The sequence below is a fragment of the Gadus chalcogrammus genome, chromosome 12 (genome assembly GCF_026213295.1).
Source record: "Gadus chalcogrammus isolate NIFS_2021 chromosome 12, NIFS_Gcha_1.0, whole genome shotgun sequence".
NCBI lineage: Eukaryota > Metazoa > Chordata > Actinopteri > Gadiformes > Gadidae > Gadus > Gadus chalcogrammus.
The window spans coordinates 17,134,615-17,155,597 of NC_079423.1; the positions used below are offsets into that span (position 1 = coordinate 17,134,615).

Here is a 20,983-nt window from a genome sequence, read left to right on the forward strand (position 1 = left end):
GCGTTGGGTTGAAAGCCAACTGCTCCGGAGGGTTTGAAGTGTGAGGTGAAATCCGATAACCGAGCGAGCGTGAACAGAGGAGGGAGAGAGAGGGAGAGTGGTTGAAAGAAGGGCATTATCGTTCATTACCGCGCCGCTGTGTTCTCCGCCGTTTGTGGTACGAGTAATAGCTCGACGCGGCGGCAGGTTATTATTCTGTTGCTATGGAAACCACCCATATCCATATCCATATGAGGACAATGCAGAATGCAAACGTTCTCGCCTATTTGTTATACTAAATATACACTCACGCGTCGCCAAGACATCAATCTCCTAGGACCCCTAGTTATGAACACGGCCAAAAAATACGGTTACAATAAAATGAAAAATAATCATTTGGATATTCTATACTTGACATGTCTCTGTACTCTGCCTCTAACCCCTACCTGTAGCCTCAGCCTCTAACCCTACCTGTAGCCTCAGCCTCCATCAGGGGTCATCTGGGGTCCTACAGGTTGGGTTCCACATTGGGTCCCTATAGGTTCCACTGACTCCCAAACCGAAGGTTTGGGAGTCAGTGGAACCTATAGGAACCCAATGTGGTGGAACAAGCCCCGCCCCTTAGTGTTGAAACGGCGTTCCTACCGAAGTACTCCTCGGTGGGGGGGTTCTCCATGTCGAACAGCATCTTCTTGGTGAGGCGCTCCAGCTCATCCTCTGGACGGCCGCCAGCCGGGACGCCCTGCAACCAGAGAACATCAGCCCTCGTTAAGCCTGGGAAAGATACAAGCTAGCTCGTTAGTGCAGTAATGCAGTAACGGGTTCACTCGTTAAGTCTGGGAAACATACAAGCTAGCTCGTTAGTGTAGTAACGCACTGACAGGTTCACTCGTTAAGTCTAACGACGGGAGTCTAGCTTGTACAGTCACTCCAGCGACAAGTCTACAAGCTAGCTTGTTAGCGTAGCAATGCACTTACGGGTTCACTCGTTAAGTCTGGCGCAGAGACAAGCTAGCTCGTTAACGCAGTCATTCAGTGATTGGCTGCCAGATCAACCAGACCAGTGGTGGATCGTGCTCTCATTCCTTCTCGTGAAGAATTGCAGAAACCCGTCCAAACATCCGTACCGGTTCTTATCCGGCCCCACAGAAACCCTGAGGCCCTCCGTCCATTCCCGACACAAAGGTTCCCCTCGCTCTCCTCCTCCCCCGTCGGGACAAAGTTCAACACAAACCCTCCATATATTATGCTAGCTAGCAGCTAGCGGGACTAGCTCTGCATTCGTTAATCACCCGGCGGTAATTAAAACGCGAAGCCGCGCGGTCCTCAATTAGCGGCCTCCCCGAGCATCGCGCGCCGTGGAGGACGCGTGCTTCTGAACTCAAAGGCTACGAGGGAACCTTGACGGGCTGTTCCCGGGCGGGGCCCCCGCCGGGCCCCCCCCCCCCCCCGGTGCTCCGAGGACCGGCTCGCTAATTAAACATTCATTTGAGGTTCTGCTGCCTCGCGTTCCCCTGCTGGACCCTCCGACCCTGGCTCTCCCCCACCGCGGAGCCCAGGGCGAGGCCTTCTGCCCCATCCCCCCCCCCCCCCGAAGACCTCCAGGCCGCGGCAGCGTGGAAACAGACCCTGAACACCCCCTCAGACGATTGAAATAAACGAATGGGGAAAAAAAAATAAACGCTGATGGGGAGAGACAATGGAGGACGAGGAGGAGAGATCATTTGTCTTCCTCCTCACATCCTTCGAGGTCTCCGGGAGGCCGGGGAGGAACGCCAGATGAGGAGGGGGGTGAGTGCGGCAGTGTGTTCACAGGCGGGGGTTTACAGCCGCGTGGTGTCGTCCACAGAGGGCCCCGGGTCAAAGCCTGCTCTCCCTGCTCAGGGCTGGTTTGCCGTTATGTTATCGAAGCGGTCTGTGGTCGTTCAAGCACAGAGCACCCCACACTAAAGATGTGTTGTTGGCCTTTTTGCTGTCAATCATCCACAGCCAGCCCCTCCCACCGGCGTCAGGCCCCGCCCCCTCCCTGTGTTTGACGTTACCTGGGCCTTGTACCTGCCACAGCCTCACCTTTATTTAATTTCATTAGAGTCTTCCCCTTCGTGCCCTTTAATCATCCCCCGTTATTGAGTTAAACCCACCTCATGCTTTTTTTGTGTGTCTTCATCCTCAATAAATCCTCACATTAAGGGTGCATATGTTGTTTAAAGCCCTCGATGTAATACCAGTCTGACGGATCGACCGACTGACCTTTGACCCTCCCCCCCCCGGGTCGACGACGTTAGCTTAATCCAGGGGCTAGCATCGATGCTACACAAGGTTTGATTTCCAATAGGCTAATGCAACCGCAGGTCTGACCTTTACGGCCGGAGCGCATTGTGCCGACTGGGAGCGTGGCCTGTCTGGGTCGGTCCTGGATTTATCCCAGGATTACGGCGCGCTCAACCGGGGATCCAGGCAGTCAATACGGGGGTGAGGGGCGGGGCGACGGGAGCGTCGGTGTTTATCATTCGGAGAGAGGCAACAAATTGCGTCTGCCTTTCTGAGAGACTGCATGAAGCGCCTAACCTGCAACGAGTAATTTACTATCGACTACAATTTAGTAATTGAGTCAAGTCACCACCCCCCCCCCCCCCCCCCGCCCCACCACAATGAGGTTGGAGCCAGGACCAAAATAAAATCCCCAGCGACCAAATAATACAAATCTAAAATAAAAATAGCAATTCAAATCCCCTCCGAATAACCATTTATCAACGCAGTGTTGAACAAGCAGAACAAAACCTCCTTACTTCTTTGACTTATTTTTCTGTTGACTACAACCCGCCACCGACCCTGACAGAGTTAATGGTAAATGGACTGCATTTATACCGCGCTTCTCTAACCAGTGGCCACTCACAGAGCTTTGCAATATTACCTAACATTCACCCATTCACGCACAAATTCACACACTGACGGCGGTGTCCACCACGCAAGGCGACAGGCAGCTCGTCAGGAACAGTCAGGGTGAGGTGCCTTGCTCAGGGACACCTTGACACTCTGATCCGGGGACCGACCTAGCAACCTCCCGGTGACCAGCCAACCCGCTCCACCAGAGTACATGATGAAGATGAAGAAGGCTTTTGAGAACAGCCTAGCATCAGATCACCTGTGAGGTCAGTTTGAGAAACATTCTGCTTATTTCCTTAGTATTCGTATGTTGGTGTGTGTGTGTGTGTGATGGCTGATGGCTGGTTTAAGCAGCCTCACCTGGCCCGAGACAGACTCGGTGAGGCTGCTTAAACAATGCATCCTCCACACACACTCCCACATAGCAGTATACTTATAGATGTATCCTTGTGAACGTCTCCTACTCTGGATGTAGAGTTACGGCGCTGAAACCACACCCCCACTCAGACGACGTCTCATCATCATTAAAAAGTCTCACAGATGCCCAGTAAGCACACACTGACTGCCTTATGATTCATCACCACCAGCAAATCATTCATTCCTGGCCCATGTTCATAGGGTCAAAACTATTTGAGTGGAAGTAGATGCACCAAAGTATACCGTAACAAAAGCCTGATGAATACAAAAGGTTAATGTTGGGGTCGCAAACCCCACCTTTAGTCACAGAGCTCTTGAGCCCTTGTATGGCTACAGGTACACTTTGGACGTGTGGGAATTGAACACAGAACCCCTTCAGTATTGAAGGCCCTGCCAAAACCCTGCACCCCATGTGACTGACGCGTGGTCTCATGTGTCAAGAACGTGACCTTCCACACCATGGCGGCAACACAACGCCAAACTTAGCCTCGTTTTCCTCCCGAGATGAGCATCCCTGACCAATGAGACAACATCTCCTCCGGTCCAGGGTGGTGTTGCCCCCGTTGCTCCCCTGGCGTGGGGCCCAGTGGTCAGGCAGCCTTACGACGTGGCCTCATTAAACCCTCTCCACGCCGGGACATCGACCAGCTGCTCGCCGCTACCTCCGGAGTGACATCATCGCTGAAAGACGGCGGGCAGCCAGCCGATGCACCTGAAGAGCTCAACCCCACCCTGTGATGCACCTTAAGAGTGACCGCGGGTTCGATTCCCGCCCGCGGCTCTACACTGCGTCGGACTCGACCTCTGCTTCGGAGCGCTCTCCCTGTCTGTCTAAACTCTGCCGTCCACGCTTGGACCGGAAAGCCCGTTCAAATATTTATTTACGGAGATGATGAAATCGAGAGGAAACCCACGAGTCCTGGTGTTTATCGCGGTGTTTGTCTCTGGTCCTAACGCCCTCACAAAAACAAATAGACACAGAGGAAAACCCGCACGAAAGAAACCCAGATTCGTCTGCAGATAAAAACTGAAGCGAGCCGGAGCACGGCTCTCCTGTACCCCCCTTAAACTTGGGGCGCCACTGCTCGTGGCGACGGTTAAAAAGGGAAGGAATAAACGAAAGCAAAATTAACAATTTAGGGGCTGCGGCGTGCCGCTCGGCGCTCAGAGAGGCTGAGGGAAAGCGTCCATTACCGGTAGTGAGGCATCTCGTCTCCGCCTCGTACGAAGCTGCTCTCCCTGCCGGCGGCCGCGCCAACGCGCGCCGGGAGAGTTTAAAGCACCTTGTTAGGCCGTCCTTTGTGGCGCCGAGGAGTTATTCTGCACTCGAATGAAAAGGAGGAAACTACCTCCCCCTGCGCTTAATGGACGCTGCCTACTTTGAGTCGGGCTTCGGCGGGCAACAACAGAGACACGGCGCCCCCCCCCCCCCCCCCGGTGTGAGACCCCGCTCCCCGCCTGCTCCAGACGCCCGGTCCACTTTCACTGTCTGGACTCCTCAGGGGAGGGGAGGGGACTGAGGTGGAGGGTCCCTGATTGTCCCACTACCAATACCCCCCCCCCCCCCGAACACCACCGCCTGCACCGCCCGCACACAGAGACCAGCAGGATGGGGAGGTGGAGGAGAGGGAGGTGGAGGAGAGGGAGGTGGAGGAGAGGGAGGTGGAGGAGAGAGGGAGGTGGAGGAGAGAGGGAGGTGGAGGAGAGAGGGAGGTGGAGGAGAGGGAGAGGTGGAGGAGAGAGAGAGGTGGAGGAGAGAGGGAGGTGGAGGAGAGAGGGAGGTGGAGGAGAGGGAGGTGGAGGAGAGAGGGAGGTGGAGGAGAGGGAGGTGGAGGAGAGGGAGGTGGAGGAGAGGGAGGTGGAGGAGAGAGAGAGGTGGAGGAGAGAGGGAGGTGGAGGAGAGAGGGAGGTGGAGGAGAGAGCAGGGAGGTGGAGGAGAGGGAGGTGGAGGAGAGAGCAGGGAGGTGGAGGAGAGGGAGGTGGAGGAGAGGGAGGTGGAGGAGAGAGGGAGGTGGAGGAGAGAGGGAGGTGGAGGAGAGAGAGGTGGAGGAGAGAGGGAGGAGGCAGGATGGAGATACGGGGCAGGGAGAGGAGGTGTAGAAAGGGCAAGGAGGAGAAGGAGGAGGGAGGGGAGCAGGGAGGGGTGAGGTGACGAGGAGTAGAGAGGGCGAAGGAATAGGAGAAGGGAGGAGGAGAGAAGCATTGGGAGGCCGAGGCCCAGGTGAAGGGACTCTGGTAGCCTTGCTCTCTCTGCTCTCTCAGGCGATGTGCTCCTGCCAACCTTTGTGTTGTGTGTACACAAACAAGAATGTTTGTACACAAACAAGAATGTTTGTGTACACAGGAGACACAGAGAGGATGCTGGTTCCTTCAGAGCTCACGTCTCGATTCACAACCACCAGTGGAAACAGGGCCGTCCAAAACGTCCAAGAGGGGGAGGGCGCGTTTTATCCTGCGATTCAACCTGAGCGCTGGGGAGGATAAGCCCTCCATGAACACACGCTGCTTATGTCTGTTGCGTTCCTCGCTCGCCCGAACACAGAGGAACCCTGCTGCTGGGTGTTTGATCAGAGAGAGAGAGAGAGAGAGAGAGAGAGAGAGAGAGAGAGAGAGAGAGAGAGAGAGAGAGAGAGAGAGAGAGAGAGAGAGAGAGAGAGAGAGAGAGAGAGAGAGAGAGAGAGAGAGAGAGAAAACATAGAACAGGATCATAAAAGAAACCGCTGTCCTGAAGAAAAGCAAAACGTCTCTCTCCCTCTCCCTCCCTCTCTCTCTCTCTCTCTCTCCCTCTCTCCCTCATGTGATCCACACAAATCGAACAAAGACATAATCACTCACGCCGGCACGTTCACACACAGATTAAGTGGCGCTGAATGACTGAAATAATGCTCAGCATGGCGGCGTTTCAGAAGGGAGACGAGAGCAGAGACACGTCCGCTTCCTGTCTGTGGTGAGGAAGACACGTGTGTGTGCGAGTGTATATGCGTGTGTGAGGGATAGGTGTGTGTGTGTGTGTGTGTGTGTGTGTGTGTGTGTGTGTGTGTGTGTGTGTGTGTGTGTGTGTGTGTGTGTGTGTGTGCGTGCGTGCGTGAGAGATAGGTGTGTGTGTGTGTGTGTGTGTGTGTGTGTGTGTGTGTGTGTGTGTGTGTGTGTGTGTGTGTGTGTGTGTGTGTGTGTGTGTGTGTGTGTGCGTGCGTGCGTGCGTGTGTGCGTGCGAGATAGGTGTGTGTGTGTGTGTGTGTGTGTGTGTGTGTGTGTGTGTGCGTGCGTGTGTGAGAGATAGGTGTGTGTGTGTGTGTGTGTGTGTGTGTGTGTGTGTGTGTGCGTGCGTGTGTGAGAGATAGGTGTGTGAGAGATAGGTGTGTGTGTGTGTGTGTGTGTGTGTGTGTGTGTGTGTGTGCGTGCGTGCGTGTGTGAGAGATAGGTGTGTGTGTGTGTGTGTGTGTGTGTGTGTGTGTGTGTGTGTGTGTGTGTGTGTGTGTGTGTGTGTGTGTGTGTGTGTGTGTGTGTGTGTGTGTGTGTGTGTGTGTGTGTGTGTGTGCGTGCGTGCTCCTCCTGTCACAGCGGTGCAGGGGGTCACGACCCCGGACACGTTAACATGTAAACATGTAAGCAGCAGTAATTATGGAGCTGCTGTGCAGCGTTAGGCTCAAGGCCGCACGGGGGGGCGGGGGGGGGGGGGGGAGTACACAGGGTCTCGCCGAAAATAGGTCAGGTTGCCGCAGCGCCAATTAAAGGCAGAGAACCAGGGCCGGGCGAGGATCGCTCTGTGTACCAAGAACCGGCAGGATGATGATCACAAATTAACCAACGCTGCCATTGACATTTTCCACCGGCAGAACCCAAATCTACAGATTCCTAATTGAATCTGCGTTCAGGAGAACGGGGGTGGGAGTGTGTGTGTGTGTGTGTGTGTGTGTGTGTGTGTGTGTGTGTGTGTGTGTGTGTGTGTGTGTGTGTGTGTGTGTGTGTGTGTGTGTGTGTGTGTGTGTGTGTGTGTGTGTGTGGATACGCGGAGACCGGAGGAGAACATAATGCATGTCGACGGGCTTTTCCCCGTGTTTAGAGAAGAGATGTGCGTGCGTGAAGAACTAGGTCACGTCTTCCGAACTGACACATCCTCCCTGCAAACAGATACGCAACGGCGGAGCCACGAGCGAACGGCACGCTGCAAAGAAAAAAGTACAATAGCTACTGTGTGCACGCAGAGAGAGAACCCAACAGTTACAGGATGACACCGTAGAGCGGCCACGGCGGAGGTTTCAGGCCGGGCCGCCTCGGAGCACACGGGTGAAACCGTTTCCTGCTGTGGTGACAACACACGTCTGTCTTTAAGCGCACACGCGAGAGCCGCACACACGCACGCACACGCGCGCCCGCGCACACGGAGACGTCAGGTTGTGTCTCTGCTCCGACGCGCTCGGCCGGCCGTCGCTTCCTTCCTCGGCGGCTCGCCGTCACGCCCCGGGCGAGACCGATGCTTCTCTCTGACGGCTAAACAAATAGATGCAAACGGCGGTCCAAGAAGCTACCTGGAGGTCAGCAGCACCTCCACCTCCTCCACCTCCTCCACCTCCACCACACCTCCTCACCTCCTCAGCCACGACAGGGACACCAGGTCCCCTGGAAATAAACTTAAGAGGCCGTTTTTAACTGACAGAAAAGAGGTGGTTAGGTTGGTTCAGGATTTTTAGCTTTTGAGTGTTAAGGGCGTTTGGATCTCTTCCACGGACAGAGGACGTCGTAAAGAGGCGCTTCATTATGTCGGTTCCCACCGCATTCCACACACACAGCATTCCTCAGACACACCAGAGGGACGTTCGGTCTTGCGCTGCGGTCTTGAGTAGTACCCGAAGCGGCCAGCAGGGGCCACTGTTATGCAGGTGGTTTCTGGCCAGGCGCAAGACTTGGGATAACAAAACAAATCCACTCACCTGGAAACGATTTAAACCAAAACACTACAGGAATCTCCCGACTCTCACGCAAAGTAATGGAGAGCGGGAGATTCTTTTGTTTTACACTAATGAAAGTAAAAACCCGGTCCGGCTGGATCTTAAATTAAAGCTATATTCTTCAACGATCCTGGATGGGTTTGAAATGCGAGTGAGCAGCAGGTCAGTGCATTATAAACAGACTGAGCGCCGGTGAATTACGGCGGGCTGCATTCCTCAAAGGACAAGGCCGGAGTAATTTATGTTTTTATTGCTCTCTGCGCTCATAAGTAATGTTTGGCCGGCGCTCCGCAGACAGCCCGTTGCCAACGGAGACCGAGATGTCCAGCGACCAGCGTGTCTTCTAGAACCAGCGACCAGCAGCATGACTACACACAGTACACAGCCTGACTCACAGCAGCAGGTAAGCAAGGTAGTAAGAGGAGCATCTAACCAGGAAAACCGTCAGAGGAACACCAGGTTCTCCCTCACAGCAGCATGTCAGCGAGGTGGCGGGAAGCCTTCAGAACGAGGGTGAGAAATGGGGCAGTGACCAGCAGTACTTCGTCTGCCTGCTCACCGAGCCTCCCTGACAGGGCATTGATCCCGGTCGTTATTTACTGGCCGGACTGGAGCTTTAGAGAGGCAGCAACAGCAGCCAATCACAGCGCAGGATTATTTACAAGGAGCCCCCTCTGACAAACACCTCTGATCTACCGAGGGCTTGATTCACGAGCCAAGCCACCAATCAAGTCGAAGGCCAACTTTCGTTATTTCGGATGTTTGCAGGGGTGGGAACCTGGAGGAGGCCTCTCCTTATCGGTCGTCTCTTGAGTCGGCGGGCCGGGGTAAATATAGGTGAACCCTGTGACCGTCTGGAGCGAGGGGAGGGGCCGAGGCGTTGGCAGTGAGGACGAGGAGGTCGCCGTTTCATCACCACCCCAGAGGACCATGTCATGTGGCCCAAACCTCGCCCTCCGACCTTTACACCAGCCAGACATTCCCGACACTGAGGCCCTGGGAGATGGCGGCTGCAAAACGAGAAGGTGTTATGCACTCACTTGACCTGGACATGAGCCAAGTGGAGACCCTCCCCGTGCCAGTGGACCTGTGGTTGGGGGGGGGGCAAAACTTGGACTCTCTGTCTGTATGCAGCTCCTTTGAGGACCGTACGTTAGTCCGGAGTCCTGTGGGGTCAGGGGTCGCAGGTCAAAGGTCCGTGTTGTACGTGGTAACTGGAAACGGCCATCATAGCTGGCATTCAGGAAGGCTCCCAGTTCAAGGCACGGTTCAGAAGTACTGCGAGTTCATGGTCAGTTACCAAAGTAAAGTAAGGTCAATAAAGGTGATTTATTTCTCACCTAAATAAAAGGATTCTGCTCTAAATGAATAAAATAGAATTTAAGGTGGCTTCGTGTGGGAATGCTCGTGATTTGGCCTTGAAACAATTATTAAAATGTAATTAATCAATGTTCTTCATTGGTTTTGGTTGTTGTCTTCCCATATAAGACCCTTGTGTCGGCTTTCGTCGACGCACGTGGTTACGCCTGTGAACCATAACCACACAGAGGCCGTTGACCGTTTCTGTGCTTGACAAAATACAATCAGACAACAAACATCCTGGGTCAAACAGGAGCCTGTCTGACACAGGCCGCTGGGACTGGTACCGCATGCAAATGCTCTGCAGCAGGTAGGAGCAAGAGAGGGAGAGAAGTGCTGGCCCCGTTACTTAAACACGTCTGACAGATGAAACCAGGGCTGACCTTCTAGGGCCTTCTGTCGGCCGCAGGGGTCGAACAGTTAGCGGTAATCCCTTCCCTGTCAAGTGTCACTCAAGCTCAGCAGTAACAAGTCATCCTCCGAGCTCGGCTTTCCCACGGATCCCGAAAAGACTCGCGGAAATCGCTTCAGCGTGTTGATCGGCAGCCAGAAAATCTGCAAAATGATTTTTTTTCTCTCCCGCCTCGCCACAATGGAGATCAAACGAGGGAGGATTTGAGTAATTAAGAGTCCTTGAAGCACTCGAAGCTCCCCTCTTACACCTCCACTTCGCCGAGGTTAGATGCGCTCCGACGATGTCAAAGACCGCGGAGAATGCGGAGAGTCTCTCTGGATCAGGGTTCTCTTTCTCTCTGCTAACAAAGGACCGCTTCTCGGACGGCAAACGCCATCGCTCAGCGACCACAGAGGATTATGGTGGAGCCATTTCTTTGATGACATCCTCCGCCACTGTCAGTCAGCGAGCGAACGTCCCCTAGCGTGACACAAAGCGGCCGGGTCAGTTGTCCGCCTGGTGTCTCAATAGAGGCCCCAGCACTGCCAGTGTTTAGGCTTCATTTGCTGCCCCAACAAGAGGAGCTCAAGCGCGTCCAGGACCCAGGCACCAGACGTCTGACAGGGCAGTGAGACACCAAGGGTCACCCAGAGTGGCTCAGATAAAGGCCAAGTTGACAGTTTCTGCTTTCACCCTAATCTGGCTTCGATCCCTCCTTTCATTGGTCTATTTTGGGCGAGCGTGGCTGACCAAGACAAACAAACAGCGAAGAGATTACAGTTCATCACCGGACGTGTCGACCACCCTGAGAAAATAACACTTTAGTGTGGCCTCGGAAAGCGGCAACGTGGTCGGGCAGGAGGTCAGCGGCCATAAACAGCTCCAGAGCAGAATGGACAGCGGTTCCTAACCAAGACTAGGTGTGCCCTGACATTTAGTGGGATTTAATGACATATTGCTAACCCTAACCCTAGGTTACCGGGCCACCAGCCTGAACGGATGAAACCAGGGTTGTCGGCCCGTTTATCATCCCACTGATCAGAATTGTCACTTCAGTCCACAAGTAGAAGTTTAAATGTATGTTTGTGTGTCTGGTATTGTTTCAGAGGCGAACCTCTCACTGGTCTTTAGTACAATAGAAACAGTCTCTGTGTGTAGAGTACTTGACCTCACTCTCTTATGTTGTAAATGGTAAAGGGACGTCTTTTATACAATGCTCTTCCAACCAGTGGCCTCTCAAAGTGCTTGACAATAATGCCTTGCTTTCACCCATTCATGCACACATTCACACACCGACGGCGGATTAAACCACGCGAGGCGACAGCCAGCTCGTCAGGAGCAGTCAGGGTGAGGTGCCTTGCTCAGGGACACCTCACCACACACAAGAGGAGCCGAGGATCGAACTCACAACCATCCGGTGACCGGCCAACACGCCCTTCCTCCTGAGCCACATAGTGCCACTTTTACACCCTCTTAAGACCAGGTCACGCTTGCAAAAGAGATGTGAAATCTCAGCGTGTTCTTCCTGGATAAATCAAGGTTAATGAGAATAAAACGGATAGAGAGATAGTCAAATCTCTGGTTGAATGTGGACTAATTCTCAGCCCCGAACCAGGGAAGTGGTGTGTGTCAAGGAAGGGCTGAATATGAAGTAGAGCATTAAGACTCCAACAGTACGACTCAAATCACAGAAACACAAAGGCAGCAGCCGGCATCTCCGGGCCCATTATCAAACTATATCCTTGGGAAAGCATCACAAATATACACCACACATAATATATCAACCAAATTAGAAGCGCGCTTTCATCTGGAATCAAAGAGACGCTGGCAAATCTCATAAACGCCACCTTTGTTTCTTCTTTATTAATAATGGATCATTCTGGGACCGCCGCCGCCCGCTTTCAAATAAAATGTAGACTTTTGTTTTTGAACAAATATAATTAGAATTTTTCCCCCGTAAAAGATACGCAATATAATTTGTGTTTAGTAAAACAACGTCCTTGAAGGGGCCGTCCCAGGGGCGGGGGGGCGTGGGGGGCGTGGGGGGGGGCGGGGGGGTGGGGGTGCTCCATGTTTTGAACACGCATAAAATCCTTGAATTAAAGCGAGGACTCGGGAGTCCTGCTAGTACACTTTCCAGAGATGGCGGACGGAGGAGGAGGGCTGGGGGGGTCCGACCGCCTGACTCCGTCTCCTCCTCCGCCTAGCAACATGATCACTGTGGTGGGGGGGGTTACCATGCGGTCCCCCCGGGCCCCGAACCCCCAGATTAAGAGCTACCTCTCGTATATTAGTGTAGTACGTTAATAAAGTAATGTAGCCTGAGTATTGTAATACCGTCGTACTAAAGTACTACAGCAAGGTACCGATGAAGAGGTACTTTACAGCTCTCCGGTATTAGTGTGCTACATTACTACAGTAATATAGCCAGAATAATGTTAAGTAATATAATACTAGCATCGTTCAACGATAGCGTACTTAAGTACTATAGAGAGGTCCTGATGGAGAGGTACTTTACAGCTCGTATATAAGGGGACTACATTAATACAGTATTATAGCTACAGTAATATAATACCATCATACAACAGTACGTATTAAACGACTATAGCAAGGTCCTCAGACACTCCCAATGAAGAGGCACTTTACAGCTCTCGAATCATTTGTTGAATATAAAAATAAAGAAATATAGCCATAAAGTTCAACTGTAGCGCAATGGCAAGATATTCAAACCCATGATGCTGAAGGGGAAACCTAAAATGATATGATATAATATCGCATTAGATCATAAAGTATGATCATTAATACATTAATCGAGAATAAAGTGTGAGAGCACAATACTAACGTATGAATAGAGTTGACTCAGGTTAGGGGTAATTTAATTCAGCCTTGAGCAAACTAAATTGGCCCTTAATAAGACTATTCACACACACTTTATCTTTATCTACGAGGTACGAGTCGAATTAGAGCGCATCCTGCCTGTCACTCAGTGTCGTCGACCAGGGCGGAGACGACGAAGGCAGCGGCCTTCGACGAACCCCGGCGTACGGAGACGCCATGACACATCGCCGTGGCAACCGTGGAAGTAAGACCGTAAACAAACCCTGGCAAACAGAGGCAAAAAGCTTTCTGAGACAAATGGAAGCAGGCAGTGTGCAGCCCTGTGGTAAAGACCTGTTCATAATTCATAGAGGTTGAAACAACTGTTTACCCTCGCAGTAAGCCAACCCCCCGCTGCACGGCAATCTAAAGACGCATATGTATCCCTGTGATGTGTACACACAGACACACACACGGGCCGCACACACACAGACACACACACACAGACACACAGACACAGACGTGGCCATATATGAAGTACCGCGCCGCTGTAGCAAATTTTATTTTCCTATTAATCATGCGGCGGTCGCTTCTTCATTAGAAGTAAATTCAAATGGAAATTGTGATTTAGGATGCGAGCGGCGAGAGGGAGAGGGGGGGGGGGGGGTAAAGAGAGAGGGGGAGGGGGACAAGGGGGTGAGGGAGAAAGAGAGAGAGAGAACAAGAAAGAGGAAGAGAGAGACAGAACAAGAAAGAGAAAGAGAGAAAAATAGAGAAATGGAGGGAGAGAAGGAGGGAGAGGGGGAGAAGGGGAGAGGGAGAGAGAGGGAGGGAGAGAGAGAGAAAGAGAAAGAGAAAGAGAAAGAGAGGGAGGGAGGGAGGGAGGGAGGGAGGGAGGGAGGGAGGCGTTGGATAATGCGCGGGCCGGATGTTGAACCAGATTCAAACCAACAGCCCTACCGGCACTAGGATGTCAGGCAGCGCAGCCGACATGAAACCGCTCCGAGGCCACGGGGCGCTGAGCGGAGGGTCCGCACTCACACATCCATTATTAATGCTCAGCGGGGGCCCCGAGGAACACAGGTTCTGCCGGGGGGGGCCGGGGAGGGGGTTCTACGTACGAGAACAGAGGGAACCGCTGGCGTTCCTCACCGGAGACGCTCCGGCTGGCACTATTGATTACATTGATCAATGAACTGGTGAATATATCTGCTGGATCACTCTGTTGTGTAAGATCATTTATGTAAATTAATATATATATATATAGATAGAAATATTAATTGTAAATGTATAATTTTGTTTAATATTTTAAACCAAATTGTATATTTGTAATAACCTTTTTTTGTGTCCTAAGTGACCCTGTGTTCTAGAGGATTGAGAAAAAGAAAGACAGACAGACAGACAGACAGACAGACAGACAGACAGACAGAGGGACAGACAGAGGGACAGACAGACAGACAGACAGACAGAGGGACAGACAGACAGACAGACAGACAGACAGACAGACAGACAGAGGAGGAGGACGAGGAGGTGGAGGAGGAGGAGGAGGAGAGAGATGGAGGAGGAGGAGGAGGAGGAGAGAGATGGAGGAGGAGGAGGAGAGAGATGATGATGGAGGAGGAGGAGGAGGAGGAGGAGGAGGAGGAGGAGGAGGAGGAGGAGGAGGAGGAGGAGGAGGAGGAGGAGGAGGAGGATCCTTACCTTGGGCGGCCCCATGGGCTGTTCCCCGTACATGGGGGCCAGGCTGGCCGGGGGGTCGTTGATGAAGGTCTTCCTGGGGGCCGGGGGCTGGTAGGCCTGGGCCGGGGCAGCCGGCTCGGGCCTCCAGGCGTTCTGCTGGCCGGGGCCCGGGTACTGGGGCTCCTGGTACCCCCCGGGGCCCGGGTACTGGGGCTCCTGGTACCCCCCAGGGCCCGGGTACTGCTGGTCCTGGTACCCCCCAGGGCCTGGGTACTGCTGGTCCTGGTACCCCCCGGGGCCCGGGTACTGCTGGTCCTGGTACCCCCCGGGGCCCGGGTACTGCTGGTCCTGGTACCCCCCGGGGCCCGGGTACTGGGGCTCCTGGTACCCCCCGGGGCCCGCGGGGGAGAACCCCGGCTGTGGGGGCCCGTAGGCGAAGTCGGGGCCCTTGGGCTGGGCGGGCACGTACTGGACCTGGGCGGGGCCGGCGCGGCCGGGCTGCGGCTGGGGCGCGTAGTGCTGGGGGCCCCCCGGGGCCTGGTGCTGGGGGCCCGGCTGGGCCGACCGCACCTGGACGTTGAAGGTGGGCTGGCTGGGGGTGGAGGCCGTGGCGTAGGAGGCGGCCACGGGCTGGGGGGGCGGGGCCGGCTGCGGGGGCCTGGGGCCCGGGCTGGAGGCGGCGGAGGACGGGGGCTTGGGGGTGGACTTCTTGGTGGCGGTGAGGGGGGGCTGGGTGGGGATGACCATGCGCTTGTAGCCGGTGACGGGGGCCCCGGGGCTGGCGGGCAGGGTGGAGGAGGTCTGGGGGGGGGGGGGGGGGAGAGGACACAGTCAGACCGGAGACACCTGGAGACACCCAACACCTGACCCGTCTCCAGGACTACGTAAACATCCAGGGGGACGGACACAGGGGCTCTGTCTGGTGTGAAGAGACGCTGGCTCTCACACGGACCTGAAGGTGGAGTCAGGCTCGCCCCGCACGCTGAGGGTCAGAGGAGCTGAGAGGAACCCTTCATGTTTCTGCTCATCCTTTATGACTCAGTGCCCTCATGGACAGCAGAGCGAACAGGCAGGGGGGGCGGCGGTGTGGGGTATAGGGTTGACGTAGGAAACACGCTAGAGGAGCCCCTCGAAAGAAAGAAAGGAGGAGAGAGAGAGAGAGAGAGGAGAGAGAGAGAGAGAGAGAGACGAGAACTGCGAGAGAGAGACGACGAGAGAGAGAGCGAGACGAGAGAGAGAGAGAGAGAGGAGAGGAGAGAGAGAGAGAGAGAGCGAGCGGAGAGAGAGAGAGAGTGAGGATGTGGAGAGAGGAGAGAGGAGGAGGGAGAGTGAAGAGGGGAGAGAGGAGAGGAGGAGAGGGGAGAGAGGGAGAGAGAGAGGGAGAGGGAGAGGGGGAGGGAGAGGGAGAGGCAGAGGCAGAGGCAGAGGCAGAGGGATAGAGAGAGAGAGAGAGAGAGAGAGAGAGAGAGAGAGAGAGAGAGAGAGAGAGAGAGAGAGAGAGAGAGGGAGAGACAGAGAGAGATGGAGGAGAGGAGAGGGAGAAGAGAGAGAGAGGAGGAGGAGGAGATGCCGTGGGAGAGGTAACGTTGGCGTAGCCCTGACGTGGGAACGGCGTCAGCGGGCCGAGAACTCGACTCGTTTAAACCGGTCTCCGTCGTCCCTGGTTCTAATTTGTCTTCGAGGCAACATCTAGGACAAGATCAGACAATCCACATCCGACTGTTTTTTAAACGCATGAATAATTCACCGTCGTAATCGCCGTTGCATACTGCTGATTTTACAAATCCCCCCCCTCCCCAAAATAAAATACTGCGATTCCTCACAATAATAACAACAACAACGACGACGACGACGGTTTAAGCGGGAGAAAACTTCAGCCGGGGATGAGGAGGAGGACGAGGAGGAGGACGAGGAGGGACAGAGCAGCACTTGCTTAAAGGCTCTCTTATTGATTGTGTGTTTACACTCAGGAGATTACGGCGACGTCCTCCTCAGAGTCAATTACACGCCCACCTCGACGCGGGGCCTGGGGCCCGCCGTCCCGCCGCCGCCGCCGCCCATAAACCACGGCTAATAAAGCCAGCGGGGGGGGGGTGTAGGGGGGGGGGGGGGGCATAAATCGCCGGGGGGAGCGGCCGGCGCGACAGCCGATTGGCAATGCCGCCTGACACTTGTGCTGACTTTGGCCGCTCGCGCTGGCAAGACGCTAAATCACGGAGATTTGTGTCGCCGGTATCCTGGAAAGAGAGCGCCGGCGGACCAGAAGCCCCGGCAGGCGGGCGGGCAGGCGGCCCGGCCCGGGATGACTCGATCTATTGTCTGACCGGTGCCGGAGCCGAGAGGCGGGGGGTGTTGAGCTGTGACTGTGAGGAGGCTAGCCTAGCTGCAATCGCGGCGGCGGCGGCGCGCCTAGCGCTGGCAAAAACATGTTTTGCCGTACATATTGGTGTCAGCCGTGCAGCCAGCCCTAATAAGGGTCTATGATTAACCTTGGTGAGGCCTTATTAGGTTACTGCCCCGGGGTGAACGTTTCAGTCAATTACTGGTTCTGCAGCACTTGGGGAACGGCAGGAACAAGTGAAGACTGAAGGCCTGCTGCTGCACCCCGTGCTGATGAGATGTCTCTCTTAAGTGGGCCAGGGAGATGTTTTTCAATTGACTTCCTACAACAGTTAATCAAAGTTTGAGACGCGGGTCGGAGATGTTTAAACGCGGCGCCCTGTCTAACCTCTGTGTGTTTAACGAGCACGCGTGGTTAAAGCATAAAGTGTCTCATATCAAAGTGTTTGATGGTAGAATAAATCGATTAGAGAAGTAATCTGTTAATGGGTTTTAATCCTAATCTAATCCGGACCAGAGAATCCCCTTAAAGTAAGGATTCACCCCCGAAAACCCGAACTCTGAGATATATTCCAAGGCTGGTATCCTGCTCTCTGATTAGCATTCATGTTTAAAGAGGGAAAAAAATCCTTGTCTGTCTGCATATAAAAGGAAACGCCTATCTCAACTATGCCCTTTAGGAAGAAAATTACTCCATTTAAATGTTTCATGGTTTTTAAATACCCTAGATTATTAATCTATCTTTAAGGCTTCCCGACCTGCAGTGGCAGAGCGGTGGAAATGCAAATGGAGACCTCAAAATAATTACCAAGTCACGCTGCGTTTTCCACCCATTACAGTTGGGAGAGATTTGGCCCTTTCTTAACATTTTAACTAGCTGCAGCCCCGGATATTATCTGCTAAACCGAGCACAGTACTTTTCTGATGATCAGTGCTCTTGCGGCGGTTATAACAGGGAAAGTAAGTTCCACAAACACAGCATTGAAGAGGACAAAGAACTGAATCGACGGAGGAATAGTTTGGAGCGAGGTGAATGAGTACCTCACGCAAGACTCACCGAAGGTAAGAAGATTGAACTAACACGCAGATCTTTGTGCTTTGCTACCATAAAGCATTGTGTTAGTTTCTGCTTTGTGTTGTGCTGGAACATTCTTAATGGGCTAGACTGCACATTCACTGTGTCACTGAATTAAACTCTTTACTGTATCCAGTGTAGGAGACGTAAGATGCATTGATCATGTAAACGCAGTACATCTCTACTTCTGTACATATTCTGTCCGTGCCATCGGTCTGTTCACAATCGTGATGGTTTAAATGTCGGAAGCTGCAAATGGAATTAAATATTCCAGACCCGGGATAATCAGTTTTGAAGATGAGGATGATGAATTTTCTATCACTGAAATAATAAAACTAGTACAGTGAAAATTAAAAAAACGAAAATGATGAAAATTATAGGGATAATTTGACGTTACGTAAATGCTACTGTTTTTTTTTTCTACAATGTGTAAAAATGTAATAAACGGATAATGATACTAATTACAATTTTTGTGATCACTTGACTCTTATCCAGCATTTACAAATGGCTGGATACACACGCATCGTCCCCATCAGCGCCGTCTATACACTACTGTGTTCCCTGGGGCCACACAGCACACACACGGCATCTCTGAGAAGGGAGCCGGCATTATTTATACAACTCTGAAGGTAGCGGCGTGTGAAAATAAGTTCCCCGCTCAAAGACGACGGAGCCAGGGGGGCGACGCTCCGACGGCGAGGGAAGGCCCGCGGCAGAGACCTGCTGGAGGAGCCACGGTTAGGCCGAGCGCCTTGATACGGGCGAAGGCGTCTCGACTCAATGCCCTCTTCTTCTGGCACGTGGATGATTGTTATTTAAAACTGAGATCTTATTTAACGTATTGATGTTGAGCAAAGAGACAAAGGAACAAAATGGAGGCGTGGAAGAGCATTCGGATGACGTTAGCGAACGATGAGGAAGAAAGTGCAAGGAAAGTACGGGAGAACTGTAAACAAACACAAGACGCACACAAAATGAGACACACGCACGCACACACACACACACACGCACACGCGGGCGTAGATAGGTCCCTGCTGTAATGCAGACTGACTTTGTGCGCGTCCTGAGTGTGAAATTTCACAGGAGTGCGGAGAAGCCTTTCGACACGTTAAAACAGATTAGGAGAGATTTGCACACCTGGGGGGGGAAAGGAAAACTGTTCACTTTGCATTTCAACCCACAAGGGGAGGGGGTTGGGGCGGCGGAACCCCCCCAAACAGAGTCGCTGCGCCTCCTCTCTGCTCCTCAGACGCCCCCGTATCCTCCTCAACTCCTCATCCTCCTCTTCCTCCACAACTCCTCTTCATCCTAGACTTCTGCCGCTCGCTGTACTTCTGGACTTTTTGTCGTACTTTTTACTTCCACCGGAGCGAGGAACAAGTCTTTTCTGCGGATCAGCGCTTCTCTCCGTGTGGGAGCGATAACGTATCCGTGCTGGGTTCTGTAATCCATACGCTTTATTCTGTATTCAATAAAGTATCGAGTATAGAGAGTGTAGATTACAGAATATTATTGTAGATTACAGAATATTATTGTAGATTACAGAATCAAATCGACGCTCGTTTGAACTCAATAACTGATCACACTTCTTTTTTTCTAACGAAGATAGAGAACGTTTTTCATCCTCAAAGGGATTTGTACGAGTTGCCGCGAAATTCAGATAGAACAAAGAACACGCATAACTTACAAAAACACACTCAGGTTCTAAACGCAAATTCTAAACTTTATTTAAACGCCGAAAACATGACGACCATTCTAGATAAAAAATTACATTTAAAATATACCCTTTTACTTCAAGGTAAGATAGTGCCATTTAGGTGCCAATTACATTTTAAACGTTCATTGTGCATTTCCTCTCAGAGGAGGAATCTCCTCACCGGCAGAGAGGGGGGTCTTATCACAGCAGGAGGCCGTCGCCGTGGGCAGGTCGGACCCCCAGTCACAGCCCCCGCTGCCGTGGAGCTGAGGGGCCCCTGACTTAAGACCCTCTGGTCTGACCAGTAAGAGGTCTACGGGGGCTGTAATGTCCGAGAAGCTCTAGAAGCTGCAGAGGGGTACGGATTCAACTCGTATCAAATACTGAATGTGGCGATGGCTCTTGAATGGTGGAAGCGTGATCGTGTAAAACCTGCTTGTCTCTTTGTGTGGTTGGAAGGTGGTTGAAAGATACATCTGAAATCATAACAAGGGCCCGGCCTTGGGGAGGACGGATCTCTCACTGCGTGAGGGCAGAGGGAGGCGGGGAGGGAGGCAGACAGACAGACGGACAGACAGGCCATCCAATCAATTAAATTGGGCTGAATGGAGTGATTGGACATATTGCTCACTGAGGGCCTGGCTGTGACAGCCACAGATACCAGATCTGTTTTTGTCATTTAATTTATTGAATGCCGTGATAATGCAAAGTAAATGGCCTCCCTAGCGTTTAATGTGAAAAGGAACATTAAAAATAAAACAAGAATCAAACAGCCTTTACTTCACTTGCGTGTATCAGTCTTCTACCGAATAGGACAAAAGGAGGAATCAAATGTCAGGGTTGAGAAGTTTAAAATCTGCTGGCCTTTACTATAATCACCACGGTTCAGCTGTCCTGATCCCAGAGCCCGATCCACGCGCCGCTCGGCTGATCTGAACATCGTTCTCCTGGTCGGCGACGAAAAACAGCACTCGAGGAATCGTTGGGTTCATTAAACCACGACCTACAGAAACATTCTCACCCCCCCCCCCCCCCCCCCCCCCCACCCCCGTTCTGTCACCTCCGCAGCAGAGAACCTGGCGTTGGGTTAACCTGTCCCAGGGTTCTCAAAGCTGTGGGTCTGGGGCCCATTTGGGCTCGCTTCATATGCGTTTGCGGTCACATGAGATTCGCCGACTGATTAACGAAGGACGTTTGATGTAACGTTTTTGATTAACTTTTTCTTTTTTTTTAAGGTTTGAAAGGTCTCGTAAAAGGTCATGTATAAACAGACTTCTTAATGACTCGTAGCCATAAGCAAACTACTACGAATCACATCGTTTGGTGCGAGGCACATAGGACATGTTGATGGGGAGAAAAAGATGTACCAAACCACTGAGCTGTACTATCCA

At 52.8% G+C, this 20,983-nt stretch overlaps 1 protein-coding gene across 1 annotated transcript in view; it reads right to left on the reverse strand.

Annotated features, from left to right (window-relative positions):
* Window positions 1-553: 553 nt before the first annotated feature.
* Window positions 554-20,983, reverse strand: part of lpp (LIM domain containing preferred translocation partner in lipoma) — an 80,980-nt gene continuing 60,550 nt past the window's right edge. Inside the window, exons 7-8 of the mRNA XM_056604201.1 lie at window positions 14,503-15,282; window positions 554-721 (exon numbers count right to left, since the gene is read on the reverse strand). Of these exons, the coding sequence (XP_056460176.1) occupies window positions 554-721; window positions 14,503-15,282 (948 nt within the window). The remainder of the gene's footprint in view (window positions 722-14,502; window positions 15,283-20,983) is intronic.